The 13,973-nt window shown below is 44.0% G+C and overlaps 1 protein-coding gene across 39 annotated transcripts in view; it reads right to left on the reverse strand.

Annotated features, from left to right (window-relative positions):
* LOC123758126 (MAP/microtubule affinity-regulating kinase 3) overlaps positions 1-13,973 on the reverse strand; it is a 286,973-nt gene that overhangs the window by 13,689 nt on the left and 259,311 nt on the right. For 25 of the 39 annotated variants that reach the window (XR_006772863.2, XR_006772865.2, XM_045742310.2 and 22 more), the window contains one exon: positions 2,608-2,787. The exons of the other annotated variants lie outside the window; for them this stretch is intronic. Coding sequence is in view for 23 of the 25 variants with exons in the window: in XM_045742310.2 (XP_045598266.1) it covers positions 2,608-2,787 (180 nt within the window). In the remaining 2 variants the exon portion in view is untranslated. The remainder of the gene's footprint in view (positions 1-2,607; positions 2,788-13,973) is intronic. 39 annotated transcript variants of the gene reach the window in all.

Consider the following 13,973-nt stretch of genomic DNA (forward strand, 5'->3'; position numbering starts at 1 on the left):
TAGTCAGTAGAAGTAATCAGAGATAAAGCTGGGTCTGGGTCTAATGCAGCCGGGGCTACGGAGCCCATCCTTATATTACGGTCCGACTTGGGGGCTGGTTGCTCACCCCCACAACCCCGAGGAGGAGAAAGAGGGTCGAAAATCAACATAGAATAAACAAATTTTTTATCCACAGTTAAGCCTCCACATCCATCATGGAACCACAATTAGAGGAGAGGTAACCCAACAAAACACGGCCATCCCAGGGGTGTATTGTGGATATACACTCCACAATCATTACCATGGGCACAGTCAGTTTGCACGAGATCGTATTTAGCAACAGACAGGGTTTGATAAAAGTTTCATCTATTTGAATGGCAAAAATCTTTGATGACTATCTTTGTAATTATCATTTATAGTACAGCATTAATTATTAGACAGCAGGATTTGCTTCAGCTTACTTACTGCATCATTATCAAGATCAAGCATTGCACTATCAAGGAAGTATGGTTTAATCACAATTTCTCCAACTGTACGAGTCTTCTTATTCCTGACAATATGCAATGTATCTACATATAATGCATGTATGGTAGCCTTTGATGTCTGCTGGATGGATTCATGGTAATCCAACTCAATTCTCTCAAACCATGGATTTCCAGATAAAAAAGGCGAACCTTTTGAGGCAACCTTCAAAAGGAGGGGCCTGACAGCTGAGTGGACAGCACTCGGGATTTGTAATCCTAAGGTTTCGGGTTCGATCCCCGGCAGAGGTGGAAACAAATGGGCAGTTTCTTTCACTCTGATGCCACTGTTCACCTAGCAGTAAATAGGTACCTGGAAGTTGGACAGCTGCTACGGGCTGCTTCCTGGGGGTGTGCAACAGAAAAAAAAAAAAAAAAAAAAAAAAAAAAAAAAAAAAAAAAAAGAAAGAAAAGAAAAGAAAAGAAAGAGGCCTGGTCGAGGACCGAGCTATGGGGATGTTAAGCTCCGAAATCATCTTGAGATAACCTCAAGGTAACGCTGAGTGTAGCTTTTCAAGATGCTGTTTTGGCTGAAATCGTTTCATGGAATCATTTGCCAAATCTTTGTAGCATATTAAGGCAGTCCTGTGCCATCCTTCACAATGTAGGGAAATCCTTATAGAAAGTAATCTTCCTGGTAGCATCCTTTCTTTTTTAGTAATATATATTTTATATAACTAATAAAGAACACTTTGGACACTAGCCTTTCCTCTATTCTTCTCCCGTTGGGAGCCCCGTTTGGTGTAGAGGGTTGTGTTCAGCCTTTCACGAATAGAAATGGGTGGTTTGTGAAGCATACTACTGTAGTAGAATTTTTATTTGAGTTTATCCATTATCTGATAAATTAAATCACGGAGCCGGTCGGCCGAGCGGACAGCACGCGGGACTTGTGATCCTGTGGTCCTGGGTTCGATCCTAGGTGCCGGCGAGAAACATTGGGCAGAGTTTCTTTCACCCTATGCCCCTGTTACCTAGCAGTAAATAGGTACCTGGGTGTTAGTCAGCTGTCACGGGCTGCTTCCTGGGGGTGGAGGCCTGGTCGAAGACCGGGCCGCGGGGACACTAAAGCCCCGAAATCATCTCAAGATAATCTCAAGATAATCTCAAGAAATCATGTTTGTCAGTTCTGCTGTGACTATTTGGATAGAGTAGGGCAGTGTGGATGCAATCTAATATCTTGATAGCTAAACTGATGTTTACAAGGGTGTGTGTGTGTGTGTTGTTGCTCAAGAACAGAGAGACTGCAAGAATAGGTCTTTGAGTTTGGATATTAATAGAGGTTTGCAGGTTGACATGGGTGTATGCAAGTGGTGGCTAGGATGCACGATGCCCTCCCCCCCTTTCCCCCCTTTATTCCCAATTTTAATTGGGATAGGATTACAACGCTAAGGTAAGTGATTATTCAGTGCTAATGTAGTTTTAAATAGGATTTACAATTATTGAACAAAGGGTAAATACAACTATTTCCCTAGAATCTCCATAATGGTCCTTTTGGCAAACCCACAATCTTGTCTATCTAAATTATACTGTCTACATTCAATACAGTTCATTCAAGAGAGATTAGTACAACATTTGTCAGTGAAACTATGGATACACTCCAGGTGGTGTTTGTTGTCTTTGTGAGGCTGGTGAGATGATGGCCAGGGAAGGATAGTGTTTTATTGATTTTGGTTTATTATCTGAATCAATATCCCTACTTTGTTGTTCTTTACACAATGTGATCGTTGATGGAATAGAGATGGAGCATGAAGTACCAAAACAGACTAATTTGGTTGACAACTTGTAAAGCCATTCCCGTGCCCTCACAACAGGGGTTGGCATGGGTTAAACTGGTCGAGATAAAATTGTACTTTGGAAGTCAGTATGTATGACAAAAATTACATTAGGGATCTCAAGTTAAATGAGCAAGGCTTGAAAAATTACATTTAATAATTCTGCAGAATATACGGATGTAAATTTTTTATGTTTTGCTCTGAAAATGTGTCATCGTATGTAACAGCACAACCAAAAACGTCATTGGTTTCCAACTTGTTTTAATTATTCAATAATGTGCTCACATTGGGCAGAATCCCTCTTATGCTCATGAAATAGGGCAGTAATTAATTACCTCTGTGAACGCCGGGCCTTTTTTAATTTCAGCTGGCAAGAAGAAATGAAAGGTATCGTCCATGGTGGAATGGGAGAATGAGGTCGTTCTTGACTTTTTTTTGCTGAAATGGCAGTATCTCTCAACGTTTGGAGAAGTCTGATGTGCAGCAGTTTTTGCGATCTGGGATTGGCTGCATATCTGGCGGCAAAACGAGTATTGGCAATCGTTTTGTAGGCAGGGTTGGAAGGTGTAGCCTTAACTCTAAAAATATAATTCAGCCCTATTTGCACCATCCAAGACTCGAAAGCCATCACACCAGTATTTGCATATGCAATCAACAGATGGAATAAAAGGCTTCAGAACACTGTATATATGAAAGTCCCGGCAGTCGACTGGCTGATAGTTTTAAGGCATCATCTTTTGCCGATCCGTAAATAACGTTAACTTCTAATTTTCATCTTTTATAATGAATTATAAAAGATTACAAATGGTGTTCTCCCTATCTTCCCCAAAGTATAATGCATCACTTAAAAATGTTCTGTTATTGGTTTTACTATAGGGTCTTCCAGGAACCTGGTGAGTTCAATGAATATACAAACTGTTTGTATCCTTTAGAAATACAGAAATGTATAGCAAACCAGAGCCTGAGCCACAAATTATTTCAAAATACACAATCTCCAATTACAATAAAATGTGATGGTAAACGTTAGAAAGGAACAGCATCTTGTCGTGGGGTGAATCTGAGTAAATTACTCGAGTGTGATATACAGGATGAAAGCTATGCTTGAGGGGTGTCCTGTCTTCCTTAAATTGTCTTTTTTTGGGGGGGCATTATATTTTCTTGGCTCAAATTTACGTTTTCTTGTTCTCAATGTTCCAGATTTGGCAAAGTCCTCATCGGCTTTCTAAATTTCTTACAATTTTGCATGTGGTGATAATGTCACCTATTTCTTCTTCCATTTGTTTTTGCAAATTTATTGCCTCAGCATCTCTTCATTTATTTTTTTTATATGCTTGGCTACACTGGGCACCATATAACTTCTGCATATTCTGTTTGTAGTAGTCTCATTTCATGGACAATTTGTATGCATTCTTCCTTTCATGAACAAATGTACATGCAATTCTAAAACATGTATAGGCATAACAGCAGTAGCAAGGCTCTTCTTACTACTGTATACCCTTTACGTGGTCTACCATTTATGTGGACTATCATTTATGTACTCACATAGTTGTACTCACCTAGTCAAGTTCGTGGGGTTGAGCTTTGGCTCTTTGGTTCCGCCTCTCGCCCGTCAAATCTACTGGTGAACAGATTCCCAAGCTCTATCATACAGTCTCTACATATGAAACTGTGTATGGAACCTGCCAAGACCACATCACTTCCTAGTGCATTCCATTTACTAACAACTCTGACATTGAAAAAGTTCTTTCAAATGTGTGTATGGATCATTTGGGTACCCAGCTTCCACCTTTCTCCCCCTTGTGCGTGTACCACCCGTGTTAAATAATCCATCCTTGTCTACCCCCTGTCAATTCCCGAGAATTTTGTATGTGGTGATCATGTCTCCCCAAGATCTTCTGTCTTCCAGTGATGTGAGGGGCAGTTCACGCAGCCTTTCTTCATAACTCATGCCTCTTAGTTCTGGGACTAGCCTAGTGGCATACCTCTAAACTTTTTTCAGCTTCATCTTGTGCTTGACAAGGTACGGGCTCCATGCTGGGGCCGCATACTCCAGGATTGGCCTTACATATGTAGTATACAAAATTCTGAAGGATTCCTTACACAGGTTTCTGAAGGCAGATCTGATGTTAGCCAGCCTCGCATACGCCGCCGATGTTATCAGTTTGATGTGGGGCTTCAGGAGACATGTTTGGCATGATATCAACTCCTTATCTCTCTCTCTCTATCCGTTCATGAAAGACTTCATCTCCCATTCGGTATCCAGTGTCTGGTCTCCTAGTTCCTCTACCTAATTTCATTATCTTACATTTACTTGGCCTGAACTTTAATAGCCATTTGTTGGACCATTCCTTCAGTTTGTCTAGGTCATCTTGAAGCCTCATACTATCTTCCTCTGTCTTTATCTTCCTAAATTTTTGCATAATTAGCAAACATTGAGAGGAACAAGTCTATACAATCTGCGAGATCATTTACGTATATCAGAAACAGCATAGGTCCAAGGACTGATCCCTGTGGGACTCCACTGGTGACGCCTTACTACTCTGAGACCTCATCCCTCACAGTGACTCGCTGTCTTCTGTTGCTTAGGTACTCCGTTATCCAGTGGAGTACCTTCCCTTTCACTCCTACCTGCATCTCCAGCTTGTGCACTAGTCTCTTATGTGGTACTGTGTCAAAGGCTTTCTGGCAGTCCAGAAATATGCAGTCTGCCCAGCCCTATCCATCTTGCCTGGTCATAGAACTTAACACTATCCGTCACCGGGCAGGCGCGCTGTCAACTTATGGGTCATGCACCCAACGTGGGGCAAGCGCGCAGTGACACCTAAATGTGTATACTCGTTTCAGCTTTCTCACCTTAATTCTCGTGCTACGTCGCTCGTTTTGGTATCATTGTGTTCGCAATTAATATCCCTACAGGTGTGTATAAATATAATGTCCAAAAGCCTGGTGTGACTCCCAACAGCAAAGCCTAAAGTCGGCAAAAGTTACCCGTGAGCGCATAAAATCTGTAAAATGTGCATACTCGTTCCATTTTTCTCACTTTAATTCTCATGCTACGTTGCTCGTTTTTGTATCATTGTGTTCGCAATTAAATTCCTTACAGATGTGTATGAATATAATGTACAAAAGTTTGGAGTGCCTCCCCCAGAAAAGCCTAAATTTACCCGTGAACGAGCACCAATTTGTACACTGCAACCTAATGTGTATACTCGTTCAGTTTGATAACATCAATTTTCGTGTTACGTCTTTCATTTTGGTATCAAATTGTTCGCAATAAAAAGGCGCGTATTTTAAAACTAGTCCCATAATAATAGAAGGTCTGCCCCCATCAGCCCTGAAGTAAAAGTAGCCACCACGCTACCACAGGCCAGAGAAAACTACCTGAAATGCCCACAAATTGTGGGACCAGGCGCGAGCAAACAACGCGAGCTCCCCCCCCTCCCCATCGCCCAGTCAATGGGGCGAACCACGAAAGGGCCGACGACCCTTATGAGAGCCCGACCAGCGCTCAGAGCGATCACTGCGCGCGAACAGATGCCGATGGCTCTGCAGGTGGGGCCGGCCCCAAATCTGGCACTACTGGCTTACGACAACCAAAGGAAACACGAGTCCTGGCACAACCCTTCAGGAGGACCAACAAGTTCGACATAGGCTGGCAACTAGACTAAGCTACCTGTAGAAAATGCAACATCAAAGACTGCAAACATCAATGGACAAAACGGGGACAAAAATCTAAGAGCCAGGGGCCCAAGCAGATTCCAAAGAATGGATGAGCACCACCTGTCGGCACATGAGGTGAGAAGCAAAGAACAGACACACCTCTTCATACAGAATCAGCGCAAACAACTTCAAGGCAACCGACACCGAGCCGCCGAGGCAAGAGCACCAGACGCTGGCCCGGAACCCAGCACCTCCACATTCTCCTCGAGCCAGTCCGAAGACAGTTTCAGCAGGAAAAAGCACAAGACCAAAGCCAAATGCCCACGGGTATGCAAATCCTCAGCTACCAGGGATGCCGAAAGGGAGGGAAGCTGCACCTGGCCGAACAAGCCAGGGGCGAACAAGCATGCATTGAGGTGCTCCAACTCTCCCCCCAGGAGAATCTGAATGACGTAGTCAACTCCAGCCAGTCAAGCATGTGGGTCCGACAGAACGCATGCCACACCCCCAATGAAAAGAAAGTGCATATTCTGCCAGCCAGGAAGACTCCGGCACCTCATAATGCACCCAGTAAGGAAAGAGAGGAGCAAAACAGAAAAGAAGAAGGATCCATTATCAAAGAGTAATCCGGGTCTCACAGGAGGTAAGCCACAATGGCCTCCCACACCTCCCTAGGTGGCATGCGGGAAGCCAAAAACCTCCGGAAAGAGGGAACCAAAGAACCGAACCCGTGGGGGCCAAAATATCAAACTCGTATAGGGAGGGGGGGGGGGGGGGGGATAGGAAAACCCTCCCCCCCCTGTAATAAGCCCTGCACCGAGGGTACCAACACCTCAAGTGGGGTCAAATAGGGCATGAGCCCCCCCCCCCCATGTCTTGGGATCTCCCACGTCAGGACCTCCCCAGCCCAGGGATCCTCCACATCAGGACCCAGGTCAGAGCTGTTCTCCAAACCCCCTGCCTCTGGAGAAAAAGCAGAATCCACTGGAAAAGCAGGTAAGAAGGGGGTCCACTGACCCGACCTGGAAGCCCCAGCAGAAGGAACACGCTCAAATGCCTCCGCCACTGAACCTGATTGGGCAGCCCCTGAAGCCGCCCGAGTCTCAACACCCTGAAGCAGAGTCTCAACATCAGCTGAAAGCCCTGCCCTGACCCCCAGTGGTGGTGATGGTAGTGGGGGAAGGGGGTTGAAGAGGATGAACTACAATAGGGAAACGTCCAGAGGGCGCAGATGAAACCAAAGTCAAGGTGACTAATACCCCCATGTCCGGGTCCCTATAACCAAAGTGGCCCTATAATCAAAGCGGGGCATCCGGAAAGGCAACCAGCCTACTACGTTACAGCAACCTAAACCTTGCATGCAACACTGAAGCTGCCTGCACCTGCATATCAATAGCAGTGGACTGGGTGAACTGGAGTACAAGCAAGGAACACCACTTGCAGGACTTCGTGTCAAAGGTGTCATTGACCCAACAGGCAGCATGGTTGAGGTAAAAACAATGAGTGTCACCCCTGAGACAAGGGGTCAGTGTAACCTTCAAACTCGCACAAAGTGAAATAGGACTCTGAGGATGCATCCATTGGACCAATAAACCCCAATGGGGGTTTCCAGGGCCCTTATGTTGACTGATAAGGGAAGCCCAGACAAGGTGGTTAACTGGTTATCCCAAAATTACCGAACAAACAAAACGCTGAACCCCTGCGACGTGTGCAATCACGGGGACCTAGCGGAAAGCCACCCAAATAATCTAAGTGAACCTACAGTCAAACCAGGCACATCCCCACCAGGCAAAATAAATTAAAAGAAAATAAACACCCTGCAAAAGCACGTCTCCAGGAGGAACAGAACTGGCCATTATGCATATTATGAGACAGCTGCTCAGTACCTTGCGCTCCTGCCAGCTACAGTACTACCTTCTAAGGCCAAACAGTGGTAGGAAAAACACCCAGATGACAAAGTGCTGGCAATCACCAAGCAGCAAAAGAACCCTGTGGAGGCAGTTCCCAAACAGTTTGTGGAAGGTAACCCCAAACTGCAAAGGCAGTACTTACAGGGCACCTAGGGGAAGGTCACACTAGGCATATGCAGCCTCAGTACTTCTGGAATTACACCTGGCTCGCACACCACCACACTGCATTACATCACTGCTCAAGGATTGGAGTCCAGTGACCACCACAAACATAACAGCCTCAGAACAGTCTGGGGGGACCCCCTTTCCCCTCCCGGGTCCCGGGGAGGGAGGGGGAAGCTGCGCAGACAGTGGTGCGGTGGCTGTGGTGACATCATGCTTGTTTGGTTGTTTTCCGATTAAGGAGTTCTGCTTGCTCGTTCAGCTTTTGGTTTGCAATTTTAACCAGCTGTAGTTTGTTGACCAAACGGACCAAAGTGGATGAAGGGCGCTCCAGTGGATAAGGGATTACCTAAGCAATAGGAAGCAGAGAGTTACAGTGAGGGGTGAGACCTCAGAATGGCGTGAAGTCACCAGTGGAGTCCCACAGGGCTCTGTGCTTGGACCTATCCCGTTTCTGATATACGTAAATGATCTCCCAGAGGGTATAGACTCGTTCCTCTCAATGTTTGCTGACGACGCCAAAATTATGAGAAGGATTAAGACAGAGGAGGACAGCTTGAGGCTTCAAGAAGACCTGGACAAGCTGCAGGAATGGTCGAACAAATGGCTGTTAGAGTTTAACCCAAGCAAATGTAATGTAATGAAGATAGGGGTAGGAAGCAGGAGTCCAGATACAAGGTATCATTTGGGAGGAGATAATTCAAGAGTCAGAGAGAGAGAAAGACCTGGGGGTTGATATCCTGCCAGACCTGTCCCCTGAAGCTCATATCAAGAGGATAACATCAGCAGCATATGCCAGGTTGGCTAACATAAGAACTGCCTTTAGAAACTTGTGTAAGGAATCTTTCAGAACATTATATACCACATATGTCAGACCAATCCTGGAGTATGCGGCTCCAGTATGGAGTCCATATCTAGTCAAGCATGACTAAACTGGAAAAGGTTCAAAGGTTTGCCACCAGACTAGTACCCAAGCTGAGAAGTATGAGCTACAAGGAGAGACTACGGGAATTAAACCTCACTTCGTTGGAAGACAAGAGTTAGGGGGGACATGATCACCACATTCAAGATTCTCAAGGGAATCGACAGGGTTGATAAAGACAGGCTATTTAACACATGGGGCACACGCACTAGGGGGGACAGGTGGAAACCGAGTGCCCAAATGAGCCACAGAGATATTAGAAAGAACTTTTTTAGTGTCAGAGTGGTTGACAAATGGAATGCATTAGGAAGTAATGTGGTGGAGGCTGACTCCATACACAGTTTCAAGTGTAGATATGATAAGAGCCCAATAGGCTCAGGAGCCTGTACACCTGTTGATTGACGGTTGAGAGGTGGGACCAAAGAGCCAGAGGTCAACTCCCGCAAGCACAACTAGGTGAGTACACACACTTCCTTTTTGAGGAAGCTGATGTGAACCCTCCGTGTAGCTGCGGGACTTTAATCTTACATGGTACTCCCAACCATACATAGCTGTGGTGCACCATCCCGCAATTGTTACTCACCCCAGTTATACATGTATTGCGACCTCTGAGGGTTGAGGGTTAATGCCATTTAGTGCGATTCACCGCAGAATCGGATATTTGTTAACTATGTTGTACAAGTGATTTAACCACCATGCTGAATGGCTTTAAAATATGACATTTCCTTTTTGCGCCAAAAATAAATTCTTTACACCCCCCCCCCCCCCCACAAAAAAAAAAAAAAAAAAAAAAAAAAAAAAAAAAAAAAAAAAAAATCTTATACTGTATTGTTAAATTGCAGTTTCAGATCATGGGAAACAAATAAAATATTGTATATGACATACTTTAGCTGTGACGGAGCTGAGAAGTTGAGCAAATTATGGACCCTGAGTAATTACCTAAGTAGTTACAGGATGAGAGCTACGCTCGTGGTGTCCCGTCTTCCCAACACTCTTTGTCATATAACGCTTCGAAACTACTGACGGTCTTGGCCTCCACCACCTTCTCCCCTAACTTGTTCGAACCGTCTACCACTCTGTTTGTGAAAGTGAATTTTCTTATATTTCTTCGGCATCCGTGTTTAGCTAGTTTATATCTATGACCTCTTGTTCTTGAAGTTCCAGGTCTCAGGAAATCTTCCCTATCGATATTATCAATTCCTGTTACTATTTTGTATGTAGTGATCATATCACCTCTTTTTCTTCTGTCTTCTAGTTTTGGCATATTTAATGACTAACCTCTCCTCGTAGCTCTTGCCCTTCAGTTCTGGGAGCCACTTAGTAGCATGTCTTTGCACCTTTTCCAGTTTGTTGATGTGCTTCGTAAGATATGGGCACCACACAACTGCTGCATATTCTAGCTTTGGCCTAACAAAAGTCGTGAACAATTTCTTTAGTATATCGCCATCCATGTATTTAAAAGCAATTCTGAAGTTAGAAAGTGTGGCATAGGCTCCTCACACAAGATTCTTTGTGGTCCTCAGGTGATAGTTTTCTATCTAGAACCACCCCTAGATCTCTTTCTTTATCAGAATTCTTTAAAGATTTCTCACATAATATATAGGTTATGTGGGGTCTATGTTCTCCTATTCCACATTCCATAACATGGCATTTATTAACATTAAATTCCATTTGCCAAGTGGCACTCCATGTACTTATTTTGTCCAGGTCTTCTTGAAGGGCATGACAATCATCTAAGTTTCTTATCCTTCCTATTATCTTAGCATCATCAGCAAACATGTTCATATAATTCTGTATACCAACTGGTAGATCATTTATGTAGACAAACATCACTGGTGCAAAAACTGAACCCTGTGGTACTCCACTTGTGACATTTCTCCAGTCCGATACATTGCCTCTGATCACAGCCCTCATTTTTCTGTCAGAAAATTTTTCATCATGTTAGAAGTGTACCTGTCACTCCTCCAATATTTTCCAGAACAACCTCTTATGTGGAACTCTGTCGAAAGCCTTTTTTAGGTCCAGATAGATGCAGTCAACCCAACCATCTCTTTCCTGTAATCTCTCTGTTGCTCGATCATAGAAACTGAGTAAATTCGATACACAGGATCTTCCAGATCGAAAACCATACTGTGTCTGATATTATATCATTTCTCTCCAGGTGTTCTACCCATTTAGATTTAATTATTTTTTCCAATATTTTGACTATTACACTTGTCAATGATACCGGTCTATAATTAAGGGGGTCTTCCCTGCTTCCACTTTTGTAGATTGGAACTATGCTAGCCTTTTTCCACACATCAGCTACAACTCCTGTAAACAGGGATGCCTGAAAAATCAGTTGAAGAGGAATGCTGAGCTCATGTGCACATTCTCTCAGAACCCACGGTGAAACTCCATCTGGACCAACTGCTTTGTTCTTATTTAGCTCCTTGAGCATTTTTTCCACTTCGTCTCTAGACACCTCTATGTGCTCTATGTTGTTCTCTGGAATTCTTATTATATCTGGTTCCCTGAAGATTTCATTTTGTGCAAACACACTTTGGAACTTTTCGTTTAATGTTTCACACATTTCCTTTTCATTTTCCGTGAATCTATTTCCCATTTTCAACCTCTGAATATTATCCTTTACCTGCAATTTGTTGTTTATGAATTTATAGAATAGACCTGGTTCTGTTTTACATTTGTCTGCAATCCCTTTTTCAAAATTTCTTTCTGCCTCTCACCTCACTGAGTGATGAAGTGCTCGGGGTCATTCGACCCAGCCACCCCGTTGGGCAACAGTTGCCGCGAATATAATTTTTTCACAATTATTTTGATGTTCCTCATTCGTTTCTTCTCTGGTTTTTTGCTGTAATATTATTCAAGTGTTCAATGTGTGGAATATCACTATGCTCAAAATTATGGGGGCTTATATGTGACATGTATATTATATTCTACAACCAATCAGTATTTGTGGTGTTATTACACTATATACACATGTATATACTGTACCTATCTACATGTGTGTTCACCATAGTGAACCACTAAGTTGGTATTGTGAGTCCAAACAACAAGAGTGGCGGCCACAAACCACCTAGCAGACACCACCTCCCTCCCTCCTTCACCACCTCTTTCCCCACGGGTAACCTGTGGCCCAGTGGTCAGCGCTGTCGGATCACAACCAACACGTCCTAGGTTCGAATCCTGGGCAGGGCGAGACAGCTAGGTGTGTCTCCTTGCACCCGTTGCCTCTGTTCACCTAGCAGTAATTAGGAACTTGGTTGTTAGTCGACTGTTGTGGGTCGCTTTCTGAGGAATGGTCAAATACCGTTCATATTCGAGAAGACTTCGAATGTCCTACAAAACATGGAAACCAACACCTCACTCGGCAACATTCCTCCTCCCAACATACTCCTTTTGCTGTTATTACACTATAAACACACTTTATATAAAAGTATCCACATGTTAAGTTCACCATAGCTGTACAACTAGGCTGGTATGGTGTCCAAACAACATAATGGCCACAAAAAACTGCATAACAAGTGACACAGCAGCTACCAGATGACAGTGCATCACTCCCTCTCTCACCAACACCACCACCATCAAAATGGCTCCTCCCAGTATACTGTTGATTCAGTATTTCACTATATACACACATTATATACAAGTATCTCCATGCTATGTTCATCATAACTGTAGAACTAAGCTGGTATGGTGTCCAAACAGCATAGTGGCTACCCTACACAGCATGACAAGTCACACACCGGCCAGCAGACAATGCCACCTCCCTCATGAAAATGGCTCCTCCAAACATACTCATTTTGTTGTTATTACACTATATATACATGTTATATATATAAGTATCTACATTTGTGTTCACCATATCAAATAACTAAGCTGGTATGGCGAGTCCATACAATAACAGGATGCTACACAGTCAGCAGACAACGCTACCTCCCTCCCTCACAAGAATTACTCCTCCCACCATACTACCCACAGCGCTAATTATCAGCACAATCCAGCTATTATGAAAATGGTCATTTTTATCACAGTCAGGGGTCTTCTGTAATACTATCATTGCTAAATAATAAGTTACATATATATTTTAACTATTTAGGCAATTTTGACTATTTATGGTCACAAGCTGGACAGCAGTGCTGCTAGCTCATACTGCGTGCACCCACCTTGGTTGCTCACTTAGCACCGAGGCGCTCACACCCGGGAATGTTACCCACGATTTATTTTTTGTTTAAATGACATCTGTTTACAGGAGTCCCGAGACACAGGATGTGAGCCCTGTGTACCCGTGGGAGTTTTGAATCACTCCCTATACCTAAAAATGTCACATGGCCCCCTGCGCACACACTCGATCTAGTGCCACAAGGCGCTCTCCGCAGTGCCGCGGTTAAGGGAAGAGAGACTTGCCACATGATATCAGCAGAAACAATGAGACTGCCAGTGTTGTATCAGTGGCCATCGCAAACATCAGTATCGAGAATACTGTAACTAGAACGGGTTTATAGTAAAGAACATTGCTCACCAATTGCTGCAGTTTGATTCTTGGAGTGAATTAACATTATTTTTGGAGTGATTTATCAATGTAGTGAACCCACCTGCCAAGCCATGCCACTCTACTACTTGTGCCCACCTGGTGTGCGAGAGCCACCCAAACACCCCATGTGTAGTCGTCTTGTCACCAACAACCCATCCTTGTTAATGCGCCACCATGCACGGCCACAGAGCAAACACCTGCTCATTGCACGTGGTCACCCAGCTCCACCTGCACCCCGTGTCAACTGTGTTTACTTTCATGTCACCACATGCAGCAATTGCTGGAGTATTACATCGGAGCATCTACAGTCTAGGATTGTATGTATGTGCAGGCTGGCCTTAATGCAAGTAAAATTATTCTCTACCTCTCTTGTTCTTTAAGTGTTTTCTTGTGTTGATTAGCTGTCCGACCTGGAGTATCTCATTATCACCCTGTACAGGTGAAAGATGCTGGTCGAGGAAGCAACAGGATGGATGTTGGTACAGCGTTCTGTGCGATACTGAATCCATACAC

Source organism: Procambarus clarkii, chromosome 22, assembly GCF_040958095.1.
Source record: "Procambarus clarkii isolate CNS0578487 chromosome 22, FALCON_Pclarkii_2.0, whole genome shotgun sequence".
Taxonomy (NCBI): domain Eukaryota; kingdom Metazoa; phylum Arthropoda; class Malacostraca; order Decapoda; family Cambaridae; genus Procambarus; species Procambarus clarkii.